The 21,158-nt window shown below is 41.6% G+C and overlaps 1 protein-coding gene across 2 annotated transcripts in view; it reads left to right on the top strand.

The window, feature by feature from the left end:
- Positions 1–21,158, top strand: part of HERC3 (HECT and RLD domain containing E3 ubiquitin protein ligase 3) — a 122,363-nt gene that overhangs the window by 1,302 nt on the left and 99,903 nt on the right. For both annotated transcript variants that reach the window (XR_014310591.1, XM_082726603.1), the window contains exons 2-3: positions 1,565–1,626; positions 11,458–11,725. Coding sequence is in view for 1 of the 2 variants with exons in the window: in XM_082726603.1 (XP_082582729.1) it covers positions 11,500–11,725 (226 nt within the window). In the remaining variant the exon portion in view is untranslated. The remainder of the gene's footprint in view (positions 1–1,564; positions 1,627–11,457; positions 11,726–21,158) is intronic.

Below are 21,158 nucleotides of genomic sequence, written 5' to 3'. Positions count from 1 at the left end.
CTAAGCAAGCCTTCCAGGATTTTGCTTGCATTCGTTACACACGGAATGCTTTAGCAAAGACGATTCGAGAGCTCTCTTCCATTTTTGTATGTCTTCTGGTTCCTTCCACAAATAGGAAGCTATTTCTAGACCCTTTCATTTGATGATCTGATAACATCAAGCGAGCTGATTTTTAACTCCAGACTGAGAAGAAAGAAAAGTGAAATAAAATGAGGATTGGCAGCCTTTTAAAATGCAGTGACTCTGGAGAGAGAGGTCTTGTTTTAGTAGGCAGATTACTGTGAAGCTGTCTCTTCTTGTACTTTATTTTATCCCGGGGCCAGGGGAATGACCTTATAAATCAGAAAAGGGGAGTAATATGTTTAACCTCCTTTTAAAGCAAAATAGATGAATTACACATTAATGTCTTACCACACCAAGGCTAGGAACTTTCTGGAGAAGGTATGCAGGAATCAAGGAGGAAGGCTCACAGCCTCTCTGGCAAAACTCCTCCTTCAGCATGTAAAAAAGAAACGGTCCATTAGCATACAGTTTTACTTGTTCTGTAAGTAGTTGGGTTTTTATTTTTGAAAAAAGAAACAGAGATTCTAAAATGTTCCCAATGGTGTGGGGAGTTGTTGGTTGTAGCATTTCGTTCTGAGTAACTAATTTAAATTTCTTAAGATTTGCATAAGAATTAAAAAGATTTTTTTAAAAACGTGAGAGTTGCACTTCTCTTGGAGATACAAGATAGTTTTGTTGCAGTTTCAGAAATAAAAGTAATATTCTCCAAATTGGATGGGAGTTTCTACATAAGAAGATAGAAATAAAGTTATGATGATACTACATTAAAATTATGGACCACTTTTTCTTTTGGGAGATTTAAGGTGCCTCTCAGTCTCCTCTTGTTTTGCATGAAAGAGGATGTGGTGATGACAGGAATGAAAGAGAAAGTCTTCAAAACAGTTCTGGCAAAATAAGCTATAATGTGTGTGGTACATGGAAAAAATGGAGGAAAAGAGATAAAATTGAATTATTTTTCAAAATTTTCTCTTTTTAACTGAAATGGGAGATTTAAAAATAAAGTACTTTTCCCTTTATATTTACTACAAATGCCAGTGATTTTTTAAGGTGCTACCTGTGTCTCAAGTTCACTTTTTTTTTTTTTAAGATTTTATTTGTTTATTTGACAGAGATCACAAGTAGGCAGAGAGGCAGGCAGAGAGAGGGAGGGGGAGAAGCAGGATCCCTGCCAAGCAGAGATCCTGATGCGGGACTCTGTCCCAGTCCCAGGACCCTGGGATCATGACCTGAGCCGAAGGCAGTGGCTTAACCCACTGAGCCACCCAGGCACCCCTCAAGTTCACTTTTAAAGGTAACATCTTTGGAGTTGGTTAGAGATGATCTTATTTTGGTATTTAACCAAACTCCTGTTTTAAGGTGCAGTTATTGGGGAATATTTAAGTTTGCATAAATATAAAGATGTTCTTATTTTCAGTAGTTTGCTTCTCATTTTCTTTTCAATAACATGAAAGCACTTTGTAGCACTGTGCTAATGTTAATTATGACTTTTTTGAACTTGCAGGTCTTGGAGGTGAGGGAAAACCATTCTGGCTTCCAGCCCGAATGCCAAGGGTGTGACCTGTGGTGAGTTACCTAATTTCTCTGAATCCAGTTTCCTCCTCTTGTACATGGAGATAATATCTGACTCACAGAATTGACAAGAGGATTAAACAAGATAAACTATGTAAAGGACTCAGGTTAGTATAGCTCCTAGAAAGGGACCTTAACAAATCCTTAATGACGTCCCTCTGCTGTGATGTAGCGAAGAGAACAAGGTGAGCCCAGGAAGTAGGAGACCTAGTTTCTGGTCTCTGCTTCAGCCCACTCACTTCTCAGAGGACCAAAGTCATTTGGCCTCGGAAGGTTTCAGCTGCCATTAAAATGAGGTTAGGAATGAAGTCTTTTGCCTAGAGGTTGGATCAGGTGGACTTTGAAAGTGTTTTTAATAAGATGATCTCTTTGATAATATAACTCTTCTCTTTAGACATTTACTGCATTTGGAAATAGTACTTACTGGTGTCAGAGCCCTGTGTTTCTGTGTGTGAATCAGTAATTGGATTAATATTATTATAAGTCAGGGTGGATATGGTGGAAAATCTGTCTGTCCATGAGATTGTTTTCCTTGCCTCTCCCCCATCTCTGGCTAACATAGGTTCTGTTTTCCTATAAAAATGGCCGGTGATTCAGCTAATATAAGCTCACTAACTTTAGGCAGTTTTCTTTAAACCTGTATTTTCCGAAAGTGGTGAAGGGGTAGAACTTGGCTTCATTTTGTTTGTGAGATGGTATCATGTCGTGTTTAAGAGCACGGACTTTGGAGTCTGGATATGAATCTTGCCTTTGCCACTTACTAAGTTTCTATTTCAACTACTTATATACATGTAGTGTTTTGTGCACTTGACCTTGCTAAGCCTTGAGGTTACTGTAAAGGGCAAACTAAATAATCTGTGTGAAGTTCCTAGCAAGATTCAGATACATAGTAGGCTTGCAGTAATAGTAACTATTTTTCTTTATTTAGCAACTGTTTATTGAGCCCCTAACAGTGTGGCAGACACTTCTCTGAGGATTGGGAAATGAACAAAAGAGGCTCAGTCCTTCCTTTCCGGAGCTTATGTTCCTGAGTTCTAGCGTGCTGGGGGTACTGAGAACCACTACCCTGTAATGATAATAAAAGCTTCGATCGTAGAAGGCATTCTGTTTTCAGATCTGCTAAAACATGGTTAGGAGGGTGCATTTTAGAATGCAGGAAATAATTATTTTTTTGTTACTGCATAGGGGAATGTTTCTCTAGTATAACCTGATAAACAAAACTGTTAACAAACTTACGTTGTGGGAGTGCTGGTTTTCTCTGATCTGGGTTCAGGTCACCAGGACCCTTAGCAAGCAGCTGCTGGGCTCCTGCACTTTGCTGAGAACTGGAGACACAGAGATGAGTGAAACCTATCCCCGCCATGAAGAAGCTCCCAGCCTCTGCACAGGAGGAAGAGTGGTGGATGAGATGCAGGAAGCAGCAACAGTACCTCCATAGTACTTTCCAGTTTCTTTTACTGTGAAGTAATTGTAGACAATTACTTCATAAGACCTAAGACATAAGACAATATATGTAATATATATGCTAAGAGGCAACAATAAAAGAACAGAAGCAGAACATCAGCCATGCTGTCAAAACTCCCATCCTGCTCCTTATACTCTGTACCCTCCAACTCTCTTGGCTCCAAAATCATTACCTTGTATATTTCAGGGGTTTTTTTTTGTCTTGTTTTTGTTTTTTTTTTTTTGCTTTTCTTCAAAGCTTTGCCACCACTAATATTTTTATCTACAAATACTTGTTATACTTGTGTAACATTTTTTCCCCCTCAACATTGCTTTCAAGGTTAGCTTCAGTGGTGGTTGTAGAGTGCATTTATTTTTGATTGCTGTGCCACAGGGCATCCATTTCCTTATTGATGGACATTTGGTTGTCTTTGTTTTACCTGTTTCAAGCAGTGCTGACCTGTACATCCTTGTGCATATATCTTAAGGTACCTGGCCATGGGGTCCTTGCTTCATTTTATAATAAGGTTGCTACTAGCTGTATATGACTTGGATTAAAATTAAAAGTGATTTCAGGTAATTTCAGTCCCTAAAGTGCATTAGCCACATTTCAAGTGTTCAGCAGCCATGTGTAGCTAGTGTAGTGTAGCTGCCTTACTGGACAGTGCAGGTACGTAACATTTCCATCTTAGCTGAAAGTTTAGTTTGCAGTTTTCACTCATCTTTGTATCTCCAGTTCTCAGCATGGTGCAAGAGCCGCATAGGTCCTTGGTAAGTTGGACTGTGCGGGTCATATGTGTGGGAATGAAACTGCCATGCTGTGGCTCTTCACATCTTCACCTCCACTGGATAATGCCAACTTGTTTTCCAAAGTGGTATGTCAATTTACACTCCCACCAGCTGTGTGTAAGAGCCCTGGTTGCTCCATATTTTTGACTTGGCACTGTCAGACTTTTCAATTCTTGTTAGGCTGGTCAAGTGTCTTTTGAAGGCAGCCCACAGTTTACACAGACAGCAGAGAGCTTGTTCTTCTAGTTTTATAGAGCCCAGCACCAGCTAGTGAAGAAGGTCCCACCTGTAATGAGATCATCTGGGGAGGGCTAGAAATGGTTCCTGTGCTGCCTAAAATAGAGAACCAAAGTCCAGCAGAAGTGAAGGAGAGAGAGAAAGCAGCAAGGAGCAGATTCTCATGATTGAAAACTCCTCTCTGCTTTCTGTGCCATTTCTGTCTGATAGCAACATTTTTAACAATATAGTGTGTCATCAGAATAATAAATCACCTTTGTTACTGGAGTTAATTCTGCATTTGAATTTTGACTCCAGATTTATTTCAAGCTTGGATTTGGGGAGGGCCTGCAGAGCACTAAAGCCTTGGGCATTGCCTTTTCCTGCTGTTGAAAAAGAGCCCCCTTTCCCCCATACATCATGCAGGTAATGTCTTCTAAGCTTATTTGAAACGACGCTTATCCCTATTATGAATGAGATTAAAAGTTCTGCCCGAGTGTCATTTAGGTTTCAGTGACTTTCAGACAAGGAATAAGAATCAGTCATTAGGCTGCTGTGTGCCTGGTTTGATTAATAAGACAAAGTTTAAGAATTACAGCTTATCTTTTAGCACTTACCTTACTAGGACTAATAAAAAGAGCTTTATCTACTCCCACTCCACCCCCCACCCAGAATTTGAAAGAGTAGACATGCAAAAAACTTTCTCCTAGCAACCTGGAATCCCCTTCATCAAAGTTATGACAGATGGTGGTTTGTGCTGCTTTGCTGTAGCATGATTTGGTGGAACACAGCTAATGCTATCCGCGGGGAGGATGAAAGGAGTCATACTGCTAGCCCCTTTTGCGGGCTATCCTGTTTGCTGAGGGCCTCGGGGAAGAGTACAAGGCCTAGGGAGGTACAGGTACAGCAGTTGACATTTACTCCTCACTTAGTCCTGTGTGTTGGGCATCATGCTAAGCGCTCTTCTCCCCATTTTAGAGACAGGAGACAGGAAACAGTGGCTAAATATCTTCTCCAAGGCTTTACTGCTAGCATGTAGTTAATTCAGGCTTGAACCTTAGTCCTTTTGACCCTTAAACCCTGCTGAGATTATCTTGAATCTTTTACCAAAAATAGATGAGGAGAAGGGCTGGGAAAAGTACCAGGTGAGACATAGAGGGAACAGAACGTCTTCCTTCCTTTTGCTTTGTGACCGGGAGATCAGGCAGGAAAAGGAGGGGCTGGGACTGCAGTGGCTGGCGTAGGTGCCGAGCCAGAGTGCAGCCCCGGGTTCTTCTGCAGCACTGCTCGTAACTGTGTGTTCTGGAAGGAGGGAGAAGATTCCACTCCTCCAGGAGCAAGGGAGAGACAGTGAGTGAGGAAAAATAGGTGCAAAATGGCAAGTGATGAGGAACACTGCTGAAGCTAGACTTTAAATTCACGGATGCCAGTCGCTACTAGAGCTGCGGGTTCTTCCAGAGTATACTTTTAAGTGAAAGCGAGATTAATGGCTGGTTTCTGCACTGCCCTGAACTTCTCTCCTGAAAGCTAGATGATTTTAGTGCCTCCTGCTAGAGGTTTGGCAGAGCTTCATGATGACTTAGATCACATTTCTAATTAGGATTTTTAATCCATTCATGGGAATATATTTTATTTGTGGTTCCTCGTTTGTTACTCCTCCTAGTAAGTAGTTGTTATTTGACTACTTGAAAATTCCATTACTGTAACTCAGGTGGGGAGGATTTTTGATGTTTTCTTGAATAACAGTTCTAGTTGTCTTTTTTGAAATAAATGGTAGTTGAATCAGGCTGAGGCCACACGTCAGACGGCTTCCTCAGGCTTGCAGCTGGCCAGAGCACCGAGAGCTCAGCTGCTTCTCAAGGACCGACTCGTGCCAAACAAACTTACAAGAAGCTAATACATCCAGGATGCCAAATTGATAATGAGAAGTAGAATGCCAGGAAGACTGGGACACTTGGGTCAGCTGGTCACGGTGTTCTTTCCCCATAGTGGAAGCTGCCTTGGAAACCAAGTTATTTCAGGTTGCTTGTTAATCATGGAATCTACGTAAGGCAAGTGGCTGGGTGAATTTAATGACTAACGTTACGGAGTCCTATCTACCCACCTCCACTCTTGGGCAGTGATTACTTAGCATTTCACCCTTTCCCTCTGCATGGTGCTGGAGACATTGGGAAGTTCTGACCCCTTGGCTACTTCCTTATTTTCTAGGTTCCTTATTAGATGACATAATGGTCATGAGCATAGACTCTGGGCTTCAATCCTAATTCTGCCATTGCCTAGTTGTGTGAATTAGTCAAGACCCTTCATTCTTTTTTTCTTTTTCTTTACCTTTATCCTTTTGTTTTGTTTTGTTTGTTTTGTTTTTGGTTCCCCTTCTTTTCATTTATAAGTTAAACATGATAATAGCAGCACCTACCTCACAGAAGATGAAATAAGTTAGTATCTATGAAGCACAGAGCAAAAGTGCCAGACTCAGAGTCAGCTCAAATTAAGTCTTACCTACTGTTATTAAAAATAATGTAATTATTAATATTATCGGTCAGGACTTTTTAAAATTTCAAATGACAGAAATCTAATTTGAACAAATCTTATTTATTTATTTATTTGATAGAGAGAGACATGGCTAGAGAGGGAATACAAGCAGGAGGAGTGGGAGAGGGAGAAGCAGGCTCCCCACTGAGCGGGGAGCCCGATGTGGCCCGATCCCAGGACCCTGGAACCGTGACCTTAGGGGAAGGCAGACGCCCAATGACTGAGCCACCCAGGTGCCCCAATTTGAACAAATCTTAAATAAACAAAAAAGGGAGATTCCACTATCTACCGTTGATTTTCATTGTTTGTGGTAGTTACTTTCCACAAAGCCGCTGCAAACACTGAATTCATGAGTACTGAGCTATGGCTTCTCTAGAGATATGGGGTAAGTGAGGTTCCTGCTAAGAGCCTCTGCTTAGTGGGTCCATGTATAACCTCATTTTGTGTGTGTTTTATGTGCATTTCTCTTTAGGCACCTAGGTTATTTATGTATATATTTTTCTTTTCTTTTTTTTTTTTTAACAAATGATCAGTTTGTATACAAGTGATCTATATATATATATACACATATATATATATAAACATTTACAAATTATATATATATTTACAAATGATCAATTGTAGACAATATTTCTTTATGACAAAACACTAGCCAAGAGAGTTTTTAGCATTTTTCAGATCCTTGGTAATGTGATGGTGTTTCCTTTGGCCCCAACCTGCCAGCAGTGCTGTCTACCACACATGCTGCTCATCTCATGAATCCCCAGATTCAGCTACTTTTCCATCTTCTCTGTGGCTTCCATGTGCACTGTATGGGTTACAGTAGCACTTTGTGCAACCCCTGTGTGTAGAGATCAGTGAATTCCTTCTTCCTTTCCTTAGATACATCCCACGCTTGGTGGAGTATCATTGAACTCACAGCCACTAGCAGTGTCCCTCAAGCTCGAGGGAAGCTTGTCTAACCCATGTGTTTTCTCTCTGAGCTATAGCACAGCCTTCCAGGACTTAGGAACACTGGGCAGCTCCAGTGCTGTGCTTGGGGGCATTCTAAATAGCAAAATCACCAAAAAAAACTATAAAAACCTGAAAAGTGTGACACAAAATAGATGGCAGAAAGACCACATTTTTACAGTATGAGAATTGAAACGAAGGTAGATTCGCGTGCATGGAGTCCACGAATAACGAACAGCTGCAGCTAGGAAGAGGGAAGGGGGTGGTCCTGTCACCAGGCAAGGGGGGATCCCCCTCTAAGGAACAGTACTGGGACTCGTTCTGTCTCTTGTGTTTGAAACTCTGGCTGGGAGAGTCGTAATGTCTCAAAGGCATCCTCATGTGGCAGGGACAGAGCTTCCAGCAGCTTCCGTCATCCTTCAGAGGCAAATGGCAGTCTTCCTTTAGAGTTCAGTGACTCTGATCCTATCCCTGAACCAATCACAATGGCTCAGGGGGCATTGGTTTGCTGCAGTCATGTCTTGTGGTTTACGGGTGGCCTTCTCTGGCTTGGTGGGGGTCATGTGTATGGCTTATAGGGTTTTTTTTTTTTTTTTAAGATTTCATTTATTGGGGTGCCACCCTCCCCTGGGTGGGTTGAGCCTCTGCCTTCGGCTCAGGTCATGGTCTCAGGGCCCTGGGATCAAGCCCCGCATGGGGCTCTCTGCTCTCCCTTCCTCTCTCTCTCTGCCTGCTTCTCTGCCTACTTGTGATCTCTGTCTGTCAAATAAATAAATAAAATCTTTAAAAAAAAAATTATTTATTTATTTGAAACAGAGAGAGAGACCCGCGCCAAAGGCAGAGGCCCAACCCACTGAGCTATCCAGGCACCCCTGGTTTTTTAAAAACATTTTATTCATCTATTTATTTGATGGAGAACACGAACAAGTAGAGGGAGCAGCAGAGAGGGAGGGAGAAGCAGGGAGAAGCTCAATCCCAGGATCCCGGGATCATGACCCGAGCCAGCAGCAGCCACTTAACTGAGTGAGCCAGCCTCCTGCCCCTGGAGTGGTGTTCTTTGATTGGCTTGGCCAATCTTATCCTTGTGCAAGAGAGCAGTGAATTTTTGTTACTAGGTGAAGAGGGACTTGGATAAGAAAAAGCAGTTGATAACACCCTTGAGGAATATTTTTTAAACCTTTCTTATTCAGAAAGATTGTGTCACATTGAGTTGCAGCTTTATTTTAGGTTAAGTGGTTTTCAGCCATGTGCCTTCCCCTGTTTGATGAGTAGTGTTCCTTGTATGAATATACTATAATCTGTTTATCCAGCTTCCTGTTGATGAACATTTGGGTTTCTGCCATTTTTGTTTAGTATGAATAAAGCTGCTGCGAGCATTGTTTGTAGATCTTCTTGCAGACATACAATAATAGCTTCTTGATGTCATATTTTTAGATGCACTCTTTGTACTTGGCTGGTTAAGGGGATGGCTTAATGCTACAGCTGCCCAATCTCAGCCATTATCTTTTAATTCTGACTAGTTTCACTCTTAGAGGGCAACTTTATTTTCAACTTTGCAGGGCATCCTGTATTGTATCCCGACGACAGTTAGTTGTTCTGCAAGTAATTTTTGTGTCCTTGCCCCTGTAGGTGACTGGTAAATCTGCTTGGGTAGTGTGCAGCCCAGTGGAGAAGACTGTGGAAATTGGCATCAGGCCTAGATTCGAAGCCTGGTTCTGGCGCCTTCTAGCTGTGTGACCTTGAGCATGCTTCTCAGTCTGTCTGAGGCTTGCTTTACCTGAAAATGAAGCTAAAAATAGTACTTATGGCACACGATTGTTGTGAGGATGAAATAATATAAAATGCTTATTAGCACAGCGACTGTTGTGTAGTAAGCTCTATGATGCTGCTTATGTAATTATTGGTAGGCGGGATAAGGTGAATTCATGAAACATTAAAAATGATGAGCGAAGTTAGTTGGGAAAATTAAATTATGAAAAGATTATGTGATTTTGCTGGTCTTTTAACATGTATATCCTACCCCCCCACCCCAGCTTGTGTTTCATCTTATGTCCCTTTGTAATTAACTCAAAGAATAACAGTTAAGCTGAATGTCCTTTTAGTTCGAGAGTCTAGACAAGGTATAAAAATCTTGGGAAGAAACAGAACTTTGTGATTAAGAAAGTATCTTGAGATTCAGTTTTATATTTTATTTTGAGTTTTCCATACCTTTCCTGAAAGCCTTAGGAGTTCAAAGAATACATCAGATAACATTACTATAGGTAGCCAAATAATATTCTCCTGTATGGAAGTGCCCAATTTTGTTGATCCATTCCTCAATTGATAGGTATTTGGGTTTATTCTTGCCTTTTGGTATTACGAGTAATGCTGCTATGAACACTTGTATACTATTTTTTTTTTTTTAAGATTTATTTGAGGGGCGCCTGGGTGGCTCAGTGGGTTAAGCCGCTGCCTTCGGCTCAGGTCATGATCTCAGGGTCCTGGGATCGAGTCCCGCATCGGGCTCTCTGCTCAGTGGGGAGCCTGCTTCCCTCTCTCTCTCTCTGCCTGCCTCTCCGACTCTTGTGATTTCTCTCTGTCAAATAAATAAATAAAAATCTTAAAAAAAAAATAAAAAAAAATCTTAAAAAAAATTTAAAAAAAAGATTTATTTGAGAGAGAGCGAAAAAGAGCATGCATGCACTAGAGGATCAAGCAGACTCCCTGCTGAGCAGGGAGCCTGACACTGGACTCAGCCTCAGGAACCTGAGATCACGACCTGAGCCAAAGTCAGACGTTTTACTGACTGAGCCACCCAGGTCCCCCTTCTGGGCAAGTTCTTGTGTGGACATATGTTTGCAGTTCTCTTGGCTATACACCTAGGAATGAAATTGTCAGATCATATGGTTGCTATATATTTAGGCTTTTGACAAAGTGCCAGAATATTCTCCAAAGGACCAGCACATTTTTTACGTTCCTCCCAGCAACCTAGAAGTCTCTCGTTTCTCCACATGCTCACCAACATTTGTTATTATCTGTCCTTTTGATTATAGCCATTCTAGTGAATGTGAACTGGTAGAGAGCAATGAGATTTGGGTTTTATTTATATTGAAAGGGAAGTATAAATTTCTAAAAGGTGGGGAAACTTTGGACTGGAGTCAGCAGCGATCAGCCAAGAGTTGATTGAGTAGCTGCAAAAGCGAAGAGGTCTCTTATACTGGGGTCCCTAATTAAGGGAGTTAAAATCTGGCTGAAGAGTTAAGATACAGAGAAAGTCTCCAATCAAGGCAAGACAGTAGTTGTGTCAGAGGGATGTAGGCCACCTGTGGCTGGAATGACCCCTAGAGGGTTTTAGGTAGGAAGTGAAGCTTGACTCAGAGCCACAAGGATGAATAAGAAGAAATGACAGAGAAGATAACATTTTTTTCTTCATTTTTTGTTTTTGTTTCAAGTGGTGAATTATTACTATCCAAGCTAACCTAAAGGAGTTAATTAGTTCAAAAAATTTCAAAACATGAAATAAGCAGAAAACTCAAAAGGGGCACGGTGAAATGACAGGATGAAGTTAGTAGGATGATTTCCAGACTGTTATTGCCATAATGGTTTGCAAATACTGTTTTAGCGATTCTCCTGTACTCGGAGTTTCTTATCAGCGATCTAAAAGTCACATTCTGTCTGTGTTCACTATTCATTTATACAAACAAAATTTGTTTAGAAATTTTTTTAAACTCCTACTGAAACACAAAAATAGCATCATTACTGTAAATATTTTCCATGATATGAATATGTATTATTTTGAGATGCAAGGTATCTGAAGAATATTAAGAGGAGGGTTTTTTTTTTTTTAAGTGATTATATTTATTACTTAAAAGTGATTTTCTCTGACCCGTTTTTTTCTTTAACCTTTTTTTACAGAACTCTCTTCTAGGCTACATGACTCCCTGAAGGATCAGAACAATGTTATGTTGGGGATATTGGTCTCTGGGCCAACCTGGGATCAGTACCAACCTGCAGGGGATTGTGGCCGAGCCACAAGTGTGTGGATTCATATCCGATAGAAGCGTCAAGGAAGTGGCCTGTGGAGGAAACCACTCCGTGTTCCTGCTGGAGGATGGGGAAGTTTACACCTGCGGTTTGAACACCAAGGGGCAGCTGGGCCACGAGAGGGAAGGAAATAAGCCAGGTGAGCATGCCTAGTCCGCCTCCATGATTGGTGAGAAAGGCTGAGAGTGGGTTGAAGATCACCTACCCAGTCGATTACCTGCACCTCCCTGGTGCAGGGATCCTTACCGTGTGGAACTTTTGTGTTCAAATCAAGTCTTTTTGTGTGATATCCTTTTTTGTCTTATTAGATAACGTATAGAATATCATTGGCCAGGGGAGGGAGGTTGATGAGTTAGTTCAGAGTTAGAGAAGGATTAGTGCTCGCTTCGGCAGCACATATACAGAGTTAGAGAAGGATTTTCCCCAGTAATCGAATGCTGCGACAGTATGATCATTTTGTGGATTTGTAACCCTCACACAGTCAACATCGGAAACGTTTTCCCTGATTGCATATTCACTCACCAGTTTTTGGCAACACACTTTCCGGTAGCATTGTGGGATGAGCACTGTGCTGGGTATGAAGAGATAGGTGAATGGGAGGTGGTTATGGTGTGGCTGTAGGAATTCCCCATGGAAGGATGTGTGAGGTAAGTTGAAGACTATGCTGGAAGGAGCCAGGGAGCAGGACCCATTCTGCCTTCGGGGGGTCAAGTAAGAGGCACAGTTGGACTTTAGCAAGTGTGTGTGTATGCATGCCTTTGGCAGGAACACCCAGTTATTGCTCACACCTGAGTGTACCCTGTGAATTTTTTTTTTTTATTAAAGGCATAGCTGTCAAGGTGCCATCCTTATTGAGGGAATGTTGAATAGTGTGGCAAGACGTGATGGAAGGTGCAAGGGGCTGTACATATAGGGTCTGTCCAGTGATTTCATTTTATTTTCTTCCCACTTTTTCTGTGTGAGTTTGACCTTCAGTATAGATGTAGCAAGAATTTATGAGGTACTTTCTCATCTTGGATTTTTGGAAGGGGTGGTGATGATGTTGAAATGGGTCTCCCTTTGGTGAGAAATGATAAGGAAGTGTGTTCAGTTGTGGCCGTGTTGTGTTTTTTACACTAATGTGGGTGTGTGTCATTTTGTTGTTACTTGTTATCTTTTTTATTCAATCCAAATCAAGTGAACGTACAGAAGCTTCATTAAAGAACAGGCTTGATATTTTTTTTTCTAGATAATTTTACTCTTTTGTGTTTGTCTAGGAGGGTCAGTTTGGCATCAGGATGAGCTCAGTTTTTTCCATGACACATTGTCTCTCTCCTTTCTCATATTTATTCTCTCCCATAGCAAGTGGCTGTGTTCCATAGTTCACCTGCCGAAATGTCAGTATTAATTTATAAATTTATAATTTGACCATTGGATAAAGGGCTGTAGGGCTTTTTTTTTTTTTTTTTTTAAAGATTTTATTTATTTATTTGACAGAGAGAGACAGAGCCAGAGAGGGAACACAAGTTGGGGGAGCGGGGGAGGGAGAAGCAGGTTTTCTGCTGAGCAGGAAGCCTGATGCGGGGCTCCATCCCAGGACCCCAGGATCACAACCTGAGCCGAAGGCAGACGCTTAATGACTGAGCCATTTGGGCACCCCCAGAGAGCTAATCTTAAGCAAAATTATGAAGTATGTGAAGTATGATTTGTGGGCTCCTTCCCCATTCTTTGCCTCAAGGTTCCCTCATTGGAGCCCTCCCTAAGACATCCCATCAGGCCTACTCACCTGGAGCAAATCTCAATGTTCTGTCAGGGCTTTATGGGCCCTGGGCTCTTAGGATTTCAAGGAAGGAGTTTGTAGCATGGGCCGTATGTTTGTACACCTTTATATGTACAATGTACCTGATGCTACCATTTTTCAATGTTAGTAGATTCTGTTATTCATTAAAATAAAAATTCGAGGGACGCCTGGGTGGCTCAGTGGGTTAAGCCGCTGCCTTCGGCTCAGGTCATGATCTCAGGGTCCTGGGATCGAGTCCCGCATCGGGCTCTCTGCTCAGCAGGGAGCCTGCTTCCTCCTCTCTCTCTCTCTGCCTGCCTCTCTGCCTACTTGTGATCTCTCTCTGTCAAATAAATAAAAAATAATAATAATTTAAAAAAATGAAAATAAAAATTCGATAATGGTGCTGCCAATTCCTAATTGAATTAATAATTCTTATCCATTATGTGTTTTACCAATGAACATAAAAGTATAATATGTGGGAAAGTTTTTTGATTTCTAAAAATGGTTTTCTTTTTGGAAAAGAGCAAAAACTAAAGCCTTCTTTCCCTTCCCTCTGTTAAAACTCACACGAAGTTCCTATTCTTGCCCCAAGTGAGAGCCGGAATCTAACCATTAATGCCTAGAGAGGGATTAATGGCAAGTCACATTCCCAGAGCTCACTTCTTCCTGTGGGAATGCGAACGTTCAGCCAGGACTTAGAGGCTTTTAAGGCCCATTTCATACCAATGATCCTCGAAGGGTTTGTCCTCACCATGGCCAGCCTCGGAGGGAGGATTTTGGGGACCAGGAGGAGATCTTTCCAGGACTGCAGAGATGACGCAGTTAGGGTGGACTCTGGAGTCAGGCAAAGGTGGTGTAGGTGTTACCGGTCTCTGACTGAGTTTCTGAGCTCAGTTCCCTTTCCTGTAAAAGGAGACTCACTCCCTGTTGTAATGTAGCTCTTGACGCAGTAGATTCAAATCATAAAGACAACTCAGCAAAGCTACCAGTGCCTGTGAGGGCTGCCCTGCTTCCCCTTCCTGTCTGTCTGCTCTGTGACTCTGCCCTCTGTGGTGGCCTCCCCCACCCCACCTTTGTCTTAGAACCTGGGGTGAGAGGATCTGACCTGGGGTGGCTGGTTAGAAAGGAAACTAAAAGCTTGCAGTCCAATGATGGCAAGGACCCGTGGGAGGCACCATGGTGAACGCATCTCAGTGCGATGCGACATTGTTCCGGAGGAGCCTCCTGACAGCTCCGTGGAGCTGGCGGTGGGTGGTCTGTGGGCTCTGGGAGTGAGTGAGCAGGAGCAGTCCCTGCTCTTGCCTGCACACTGGGTCAGGCCAATTCCTGAGCCTGCAGCCGCTCCCTGTAGGCAAGGCTGAGTGATTGCAAGAGACTTGAGCTAGAGGTGCGTCGAGAAGGCTTTTGGATTCAGCCACAGAATCCAGCCCATGCTTGTAATCTAAATTTGTAATAAGCAAGGTCCTAGTGTAAATAACAGTAGATTCCAGAAACTTCTGTTGTTGGTTAAGCTTGTCTGTTAATTATAAACTCCATAGCAGCTGTGGAATAGTTCCTCTTTGAATGGAAAGATTATGTGGGTGGGCACCTCCCTCTCTTTTAACTTTTTTTTGTTGGTAGGTGTGTTCTAAATTGGGGACTGTTTGGGTTTATTTTTAATGACTGGAAAAAAGAGAATGAGCTTGTTTTCTCCATGTGTTTACTGAGAACTGTGACCTGGAGAGCCACTAGGCAGAGAGGGGAAGTCAGTGACAGACCCTTTTTCAGGCAGCCACTGCTGGCCCCAGCCTGCAGAAACGCTACTGCCAAGGAACCTCCGTGCTGTTTGGGGAGGGAACTTGATAGAAGACCACTTTCTCAGGACACTTCTGGGGACAGTGGGCAGGTTTATGATTTCAATTCCACACCATTGCCCAGACCAAAGGACTTTGTAGGGTGAAGGATTAAAGAGAGTGAGGGGGAAGGAAAGGTGGAAGAAGATGGGGTAGGGCATGCACCGGGATGATGGGATGAGACTCTTCTGTCGGAACATGTTCCTTGAGGGACACCTGGGTGGCTTAGTTGTTAAGCGTCAGCCTTGGGCTCAGGTCATGATCCCAGGGTCCTAGGATTAGGCCCCACATCAAGCCCCCACATCGGGCTCTCTGCTCGGTGGGAAGCCTGCGTCTCCCTCCCTGTGTCTCTCTGTGTTGGATAAATAAATTAAATCTTAAAAAAAAAAAAAAAAAAAAAAGAACATGCGCCTTGAGTCTGTCCTGCTGGTGGTTCAGCTTGTACACACTGTGTCTAATTGTCATGGTTGCAAGGGACACAAACTCATTTTTTGAGGAGGAATCCTATACCTGTGACATAGCAGTGGTAAAGCACTCTACAGTGATTTTAGAGGGTTTCTTTTTTTTCTCGAGAACATGTAATAGTTACCTATTGCTTTTGCTGTTCCCGAGGCTACTGTGCTTTTCTTGTTGCCTCATTTCTCTTATTTCTTAGTACTTACGTGACCACCTTCCTGTGTGTATCCTGTGTGTGATGAAGAGAGGGCATTTCAAGGACACAGCAAATCCTGAAACTCCTGGATATGAAGTTCTGAGATTTTCCCAGTGTGTTGGGCAGCCGGGGCTTCTAGCTTAGTTGCCTCTGTGACACATTCATTTGTGCTTTGGCCAGAGGCAAAGAGCCCTGTGATTCCCAGAAGCATTTTTTATGGGCAGAATTTCAATGTCCCATCTAAATTCAATGTCCCACTTAAAAAAAAACAAAACCAAAAACCAGTTGAATTATAACTGTTCTGTATGACTTTTCTCTCCCTCATTCTCCGCATCACATTGTGATTATCAACCTTACCTCTCCTCCCAAATCAGGGATAAGTTTCAGTGATGAAGGGCATTATGGGATTATTACTAATTTCCTCATGTTTTTGTCCATGAATTCTTCTTCTAATTTCTGACAATATAGAGTCACAGAATTACAGGAAGACTTGTGTGCCTCCCCTTCTTTTTAAATTTTTAATTTTTTCCCCCTTCTTAAGAAAGCAAGCAAAACATGAGTTTTTTCCCCCCAAATTATGATATTTTTGTAAGTAAAGTGACTAAACTATAACTGAACATTAAGCACATCTTGAAATATTTTTTGAACTAAAATAGAAATTGGTTGCCCGTAGGAGAAAAATTCAAGAATTTTACCTTTGTTTACTCTGCTTCTCTTATTCCCACCCAGCCACATTGTCAGCACTGTATTCTTCACACAAACCCACAGGTCTCCTCTCTTCATGCATACTCAGATTTTTCATACGGGGATTTTAGCTTCAGCTAATCCTTACGTTATTCGGGATATCTGCATTTATGTAAACCTCTTCCAGCCTTTCTTTCTGTTTTGAGTAGGCAAGAACTATGGTAGGTGCAATTATTTCATCTAACTTCACAATGTTAAATTTTTCAAATTCTGCATTGACATTCTGGGAAGCCTTTTCATAGGAAACCTCAAAGGTAACCATTTATAAGCAGACTTTAACATTTCTGTGCAACCGGGTTTGATTCCTGTCTATGATTCATTCCTTTTTTCCTTGCAGGCAATTTAATCCAATTCACATTCACATTTTGTATTCAAACTAAGCATTTCCATAATGCCCATTCCCATATGTAACAGGTCTCCCACTGTTTGATAAATGAGGTTTATAAAGCGGAATATCTCAAAAGTGTCAATTTCCAGAGCTGTGGTTGCTGCTAACCCTGGTAGAAGTAACACTTTCAACTAGTTTATCAAGTTCCTCTCAGGCATCTGAAGGACGAGGTAACTCAGTCATGTTGATCAGCTTTTGGGGAAAAGCAAACTAGCTGAGTTGGAAGGAAAGGGAAGCCACCCTGTAATGACTTCCCATTACTGAAGTGCCTGTTTCTTCCGGCATGACTCAGAAATAAAAGGCAGAAGGTGCCATAGGAAATGTTCCTATCTCAACACTGTCTTGTTAGGAACCCCATCCCTTTCTCATTAGGAGTGGCAGGTGGTCCAGGAGGCTGTGAAAACCTTTCTGATGATGATGATGACGATGGCGGTGGAAGTAATCAAACCCTATGGGATGTGGTGACTTCCTTTTAGCTGAGTGGACAGCTTTCTAGTTCAGAGGCCTGGAACTCAGGAGCCAATGTCATTCAATAATTTTTATTTTCTGGGGTGGGTCATCAAAATTTACTTTTTCCTGTCTGTACTCAGCCTAGTTTCTTTCTCTCTCTCTCTCTTTCTCTTTTTGTCAGCCTACTTTCTTTAAATATACCTGAAAGTTTTAGAAAGTACATACTTATTAATGAGCATATTCTTTATTTTTTAAGATTTTAAAAATTTTAATTGTTTGACAGAGCGTGAGCACACAAGCAGGGGGAGTAGAAGGTAGAGGGAGAAGCAGGCTCCTCGCTGAGCAGGGAGGCTGATGGGGGTCTCTATCCCAGGACCCTGGGATCATGACCTGAGCCCCAAGGCAGCTGCTTAACTGACTGAGCCACCCGGGCACCTCGGCATATTCTTTAATGTGAGGTGTTATTTGTGACTTTTAAAAATTTGCAGTGTTACTTTTAACTAACAGTGGTTTGCATTGTGATAAAAGAGATTGAGTTCATTTGTTAATTTAGAAATGGTTAACTATAGGTATTATAATCTCTCTTCCTCTGGATGAGATTGACATTTTTAAGCTGATTAATCCTCATTATAGTTCTATAAAGTAGGTCAGTATTATATCATCCCAGGTATAGTAAAGGAGAACAGGAAAGGGAGTTGAGTTTCAGTTTTGCTTGGGTGCTGACAGTTTGGTTTTAGTAATCGTAGAATTTTGCTGGCTGCTTGGAAGAAAACAATAGAATTTTATTCTTAAAACTGTTTCTCTTGTTTACTTTTAATCTCCCCTCATTCCTTACAAAAGAAACAAAAGGGTAGAAACTGGGCTGCCAAGAAGCTTGTGTACTTGCATTTATTGGTTAAATGCCAGATATACTCAGGGTATTTTGATTAAAGGTATAGAGAAACAATTAATTCCCTTTTCATCTTTAAAACCATCAGGTGACTGCCAGCCAGTTCTTTTATGCTCTTTTGACTGCCAGATATCTGGGGGAAAAACACACATGATCATTCATATCTCAGGCTGATATATTTTATTTTGCCTTGCAATTTGCCTCTTGTTCTTTATTCCTTTATTTCCTTGAATTACTTCTTATCATTCAGTCATTGATTCAGCTGATATTTACTGAGTGACTAGACTACTAGGTTCCTCATTTGTTGCCGTTACTGTCAGAACACACTGCATTTTAATTAATTAATTAATTAAGAACACACTGCATTTAGTGCGGATCCTACCCTTTGGGAGTTTACAGGCTAGGTGGGGATGTAAAATGTGTTCCTGTTGTTCCTGTAAAAATTACATGATCCTGTTCATTGTGTGTGGAGCGAATGACCAGGGTCCTAAGTGTGTCCAAATGGGAGTTGTAGTGAAGAGTCAGGTTTGAGTCAGGTCACCCACAGTGCTACATTCACGTTTCTCACGGTTGCTATCTTTTACAACCACGCACATACAAAGTTCAAGTTTATCTTATGTTTGTGAGCTTGTGGGAGGAGGGAAATCTAGCCGTCGGAGAAGGGGCAATTTTCAGAATGGTGTCATTCTCCAGGGATTCTTCATGACGTTAGTGGGTCAGTCCAGCCTTTGCTTCTGAATTTTTGTGTTGCAGTAACAATTTTGTCATTTTGATGATCTCTGGTATACCTTGGTGGTCTGTGAGCTTGATGGGTCTAGGATAGGTAGAGTGTTTTTGGAAAATGTATCAGTCTGGATGCTATATGTTTATTTAGCTGGTATTTTACAGTTCTTCAGGAGCTACTGGAATCTGAGTAAATACCCTTCCATAGCAATGTAATGTTGATGTCTTTGGTAATTCTCCAGCAGATACACTGTCCCCTGTCCTTGTGGATTTTGGATTAGTTTTTCACTCATTTTAAGACATGTCTTGCAATTTCTTTACAATTATTAGATGACTCATAGTAGTTGAAATTGTTATTGTGAGTGATTTTAATTTGGAGTGTTAGCTAATTATGGGAGACAGTCTAATGAGTAAGAGCATGGACTCTCGACCAAGCTTCAATATTGTAATCCTGGCTTTGCCAGTCACTGGTTGTGTGATTCTGGGAAAGTTGCTTAACATCTCTGTGTCCCGGTTTTCTTAGTCATAAAGCATGGATAATAATATCTACATAATAGGATTTCGTCAGGATTTAATAAGTTTATCTCAGGTGTTTGGAATAGTGCCTGGCCTGAAGTTAGGACTCATGTGCTCTCAGTAGTTGTAGTAGTTTGTGGTAACATCTTTCCCTGTAATGTTTTTGATCTTATTATTCTAGCGTATTAAATTAATAAATTCATTACATATATATATATATACCTAAAAACGAGTACTTTGATTACTTTTTTAGTAATCACTATAGGATTTGATGAATGGCCTATACATACAGGGGAGGAAGATGCTATAAACCAGGGTCATTAAGAGAAGCTACACACATTATGCTAATTTTTGTATTTTGAGTTTTCAAGGATAGTCTTTATTTTCAACTTTTTGGGGTCTTTTACTTTAGGTCCTAAGAAAAAGACCTTGCATATATATTGGGCACTGTATAAAAATGGGCTATCCACATATGGACATATATACATACATGTTCTCTTTATGCCATGGTTAACATTGCCTCCAGCATTCTGATCCAAAATTGCAAAGGGAAGTGAAGTGAATTAGGCCCCTGTGGACATTACAGTACACTAAGGCTTACTGTGTGATGCTCCTACAGGACTAGAAGTGGTTTGGCAACAGCTAGCCAGGTGATTTGATATTGCCACAGTTCCAGAAAATAGGGTGCAACTGATTTATGCTGAGCCCACCTGAATTCTGGGTGTGATTACTTTAGGCTTCTTGTTCTCTTTGATGGAGGTAGATCTTTGAGCAGGGATCCAAATGATGTGAAAGAAGGTAAGTGGTTTTTCTTTCTGCATTCTGCGATTGCCTAAGAAGAAATCTCTTTGGAGTCTGAACCTGTCTGACCCTGGCTTTTTTTTTTTTTTAAAGTGGGCCTGTGTGTATGGCCAGGATGCTTTCAGCTGCAAGTAACAGAATACTAAGCTACATTTCTGCAGGAACAATGAGTAAAACGTAGGCTCTCTTTATAGAAAGTTCTGGGATTGGTTAAAGTAGCACAAGGACACTGTCAGGCTTGCAGGTGCCTGCTGTCTTTTTGTTCTGCCATTTTCAGTCTGTTTTCCTTCTTCCTTGGGCTTTTCCCTTCATGGTCATTAGGTGACTGCTGCAGTTCCAGGCATCACATTCTCACACAGCTGTATTCAAAGGCAGACGGGAAGGGGAGTTTTCTTTTGTGTCACCTTTCAAAAATGGGGAAAACCTTGCCTAGGACCCCCTTGCATACACCCTCCTTTGTCTCATGGGCGTGGCCTGGGGTATGGGCCTACCATAGACTAGTCACTGGTGTGCCTGAGTTAGTGAAATAGGAACTATCAGTTTGGCATAGTCAAGTGTCATTTCCTAGGACTGGGGAGGAGCCCAGCAGCCCTAAAGGTTCTAGTGCAAGGAGAAAGTGGGTGATGGCTAATGGGTAAGCAACAAGAGAGAAGGCCGATTTCATATTGTGTGCAATCTAGGCTCTTTGACACCTTAAAGTGGAATCATGGCATCTTCCTTTTGCTCATATTCTCATCTGTAGTTCCTTTCATGAAATCAACAGCAACACCTTAACTTTGGCCGTGAACAAAACTGATGGCTGTCATTATGAGGCA

The sequence above is a fragment of the Mustela nivalis genome (assembly GCF_964662115.1).
Source record: "Mustela nivalis genome assembly, chromosome: 4".
Taxonomy (NCBI): Eukaryota; Metazoa; Chordata; class Mammalia; order Carnivora; family Mustelidae; genus Mustela; species Mustela nivalis.
The sequence above is the reverse complement of the archived record's forward strand: the minus strand, read 5'-3'. Positions and strand labels throughout refer to the sequence as shown.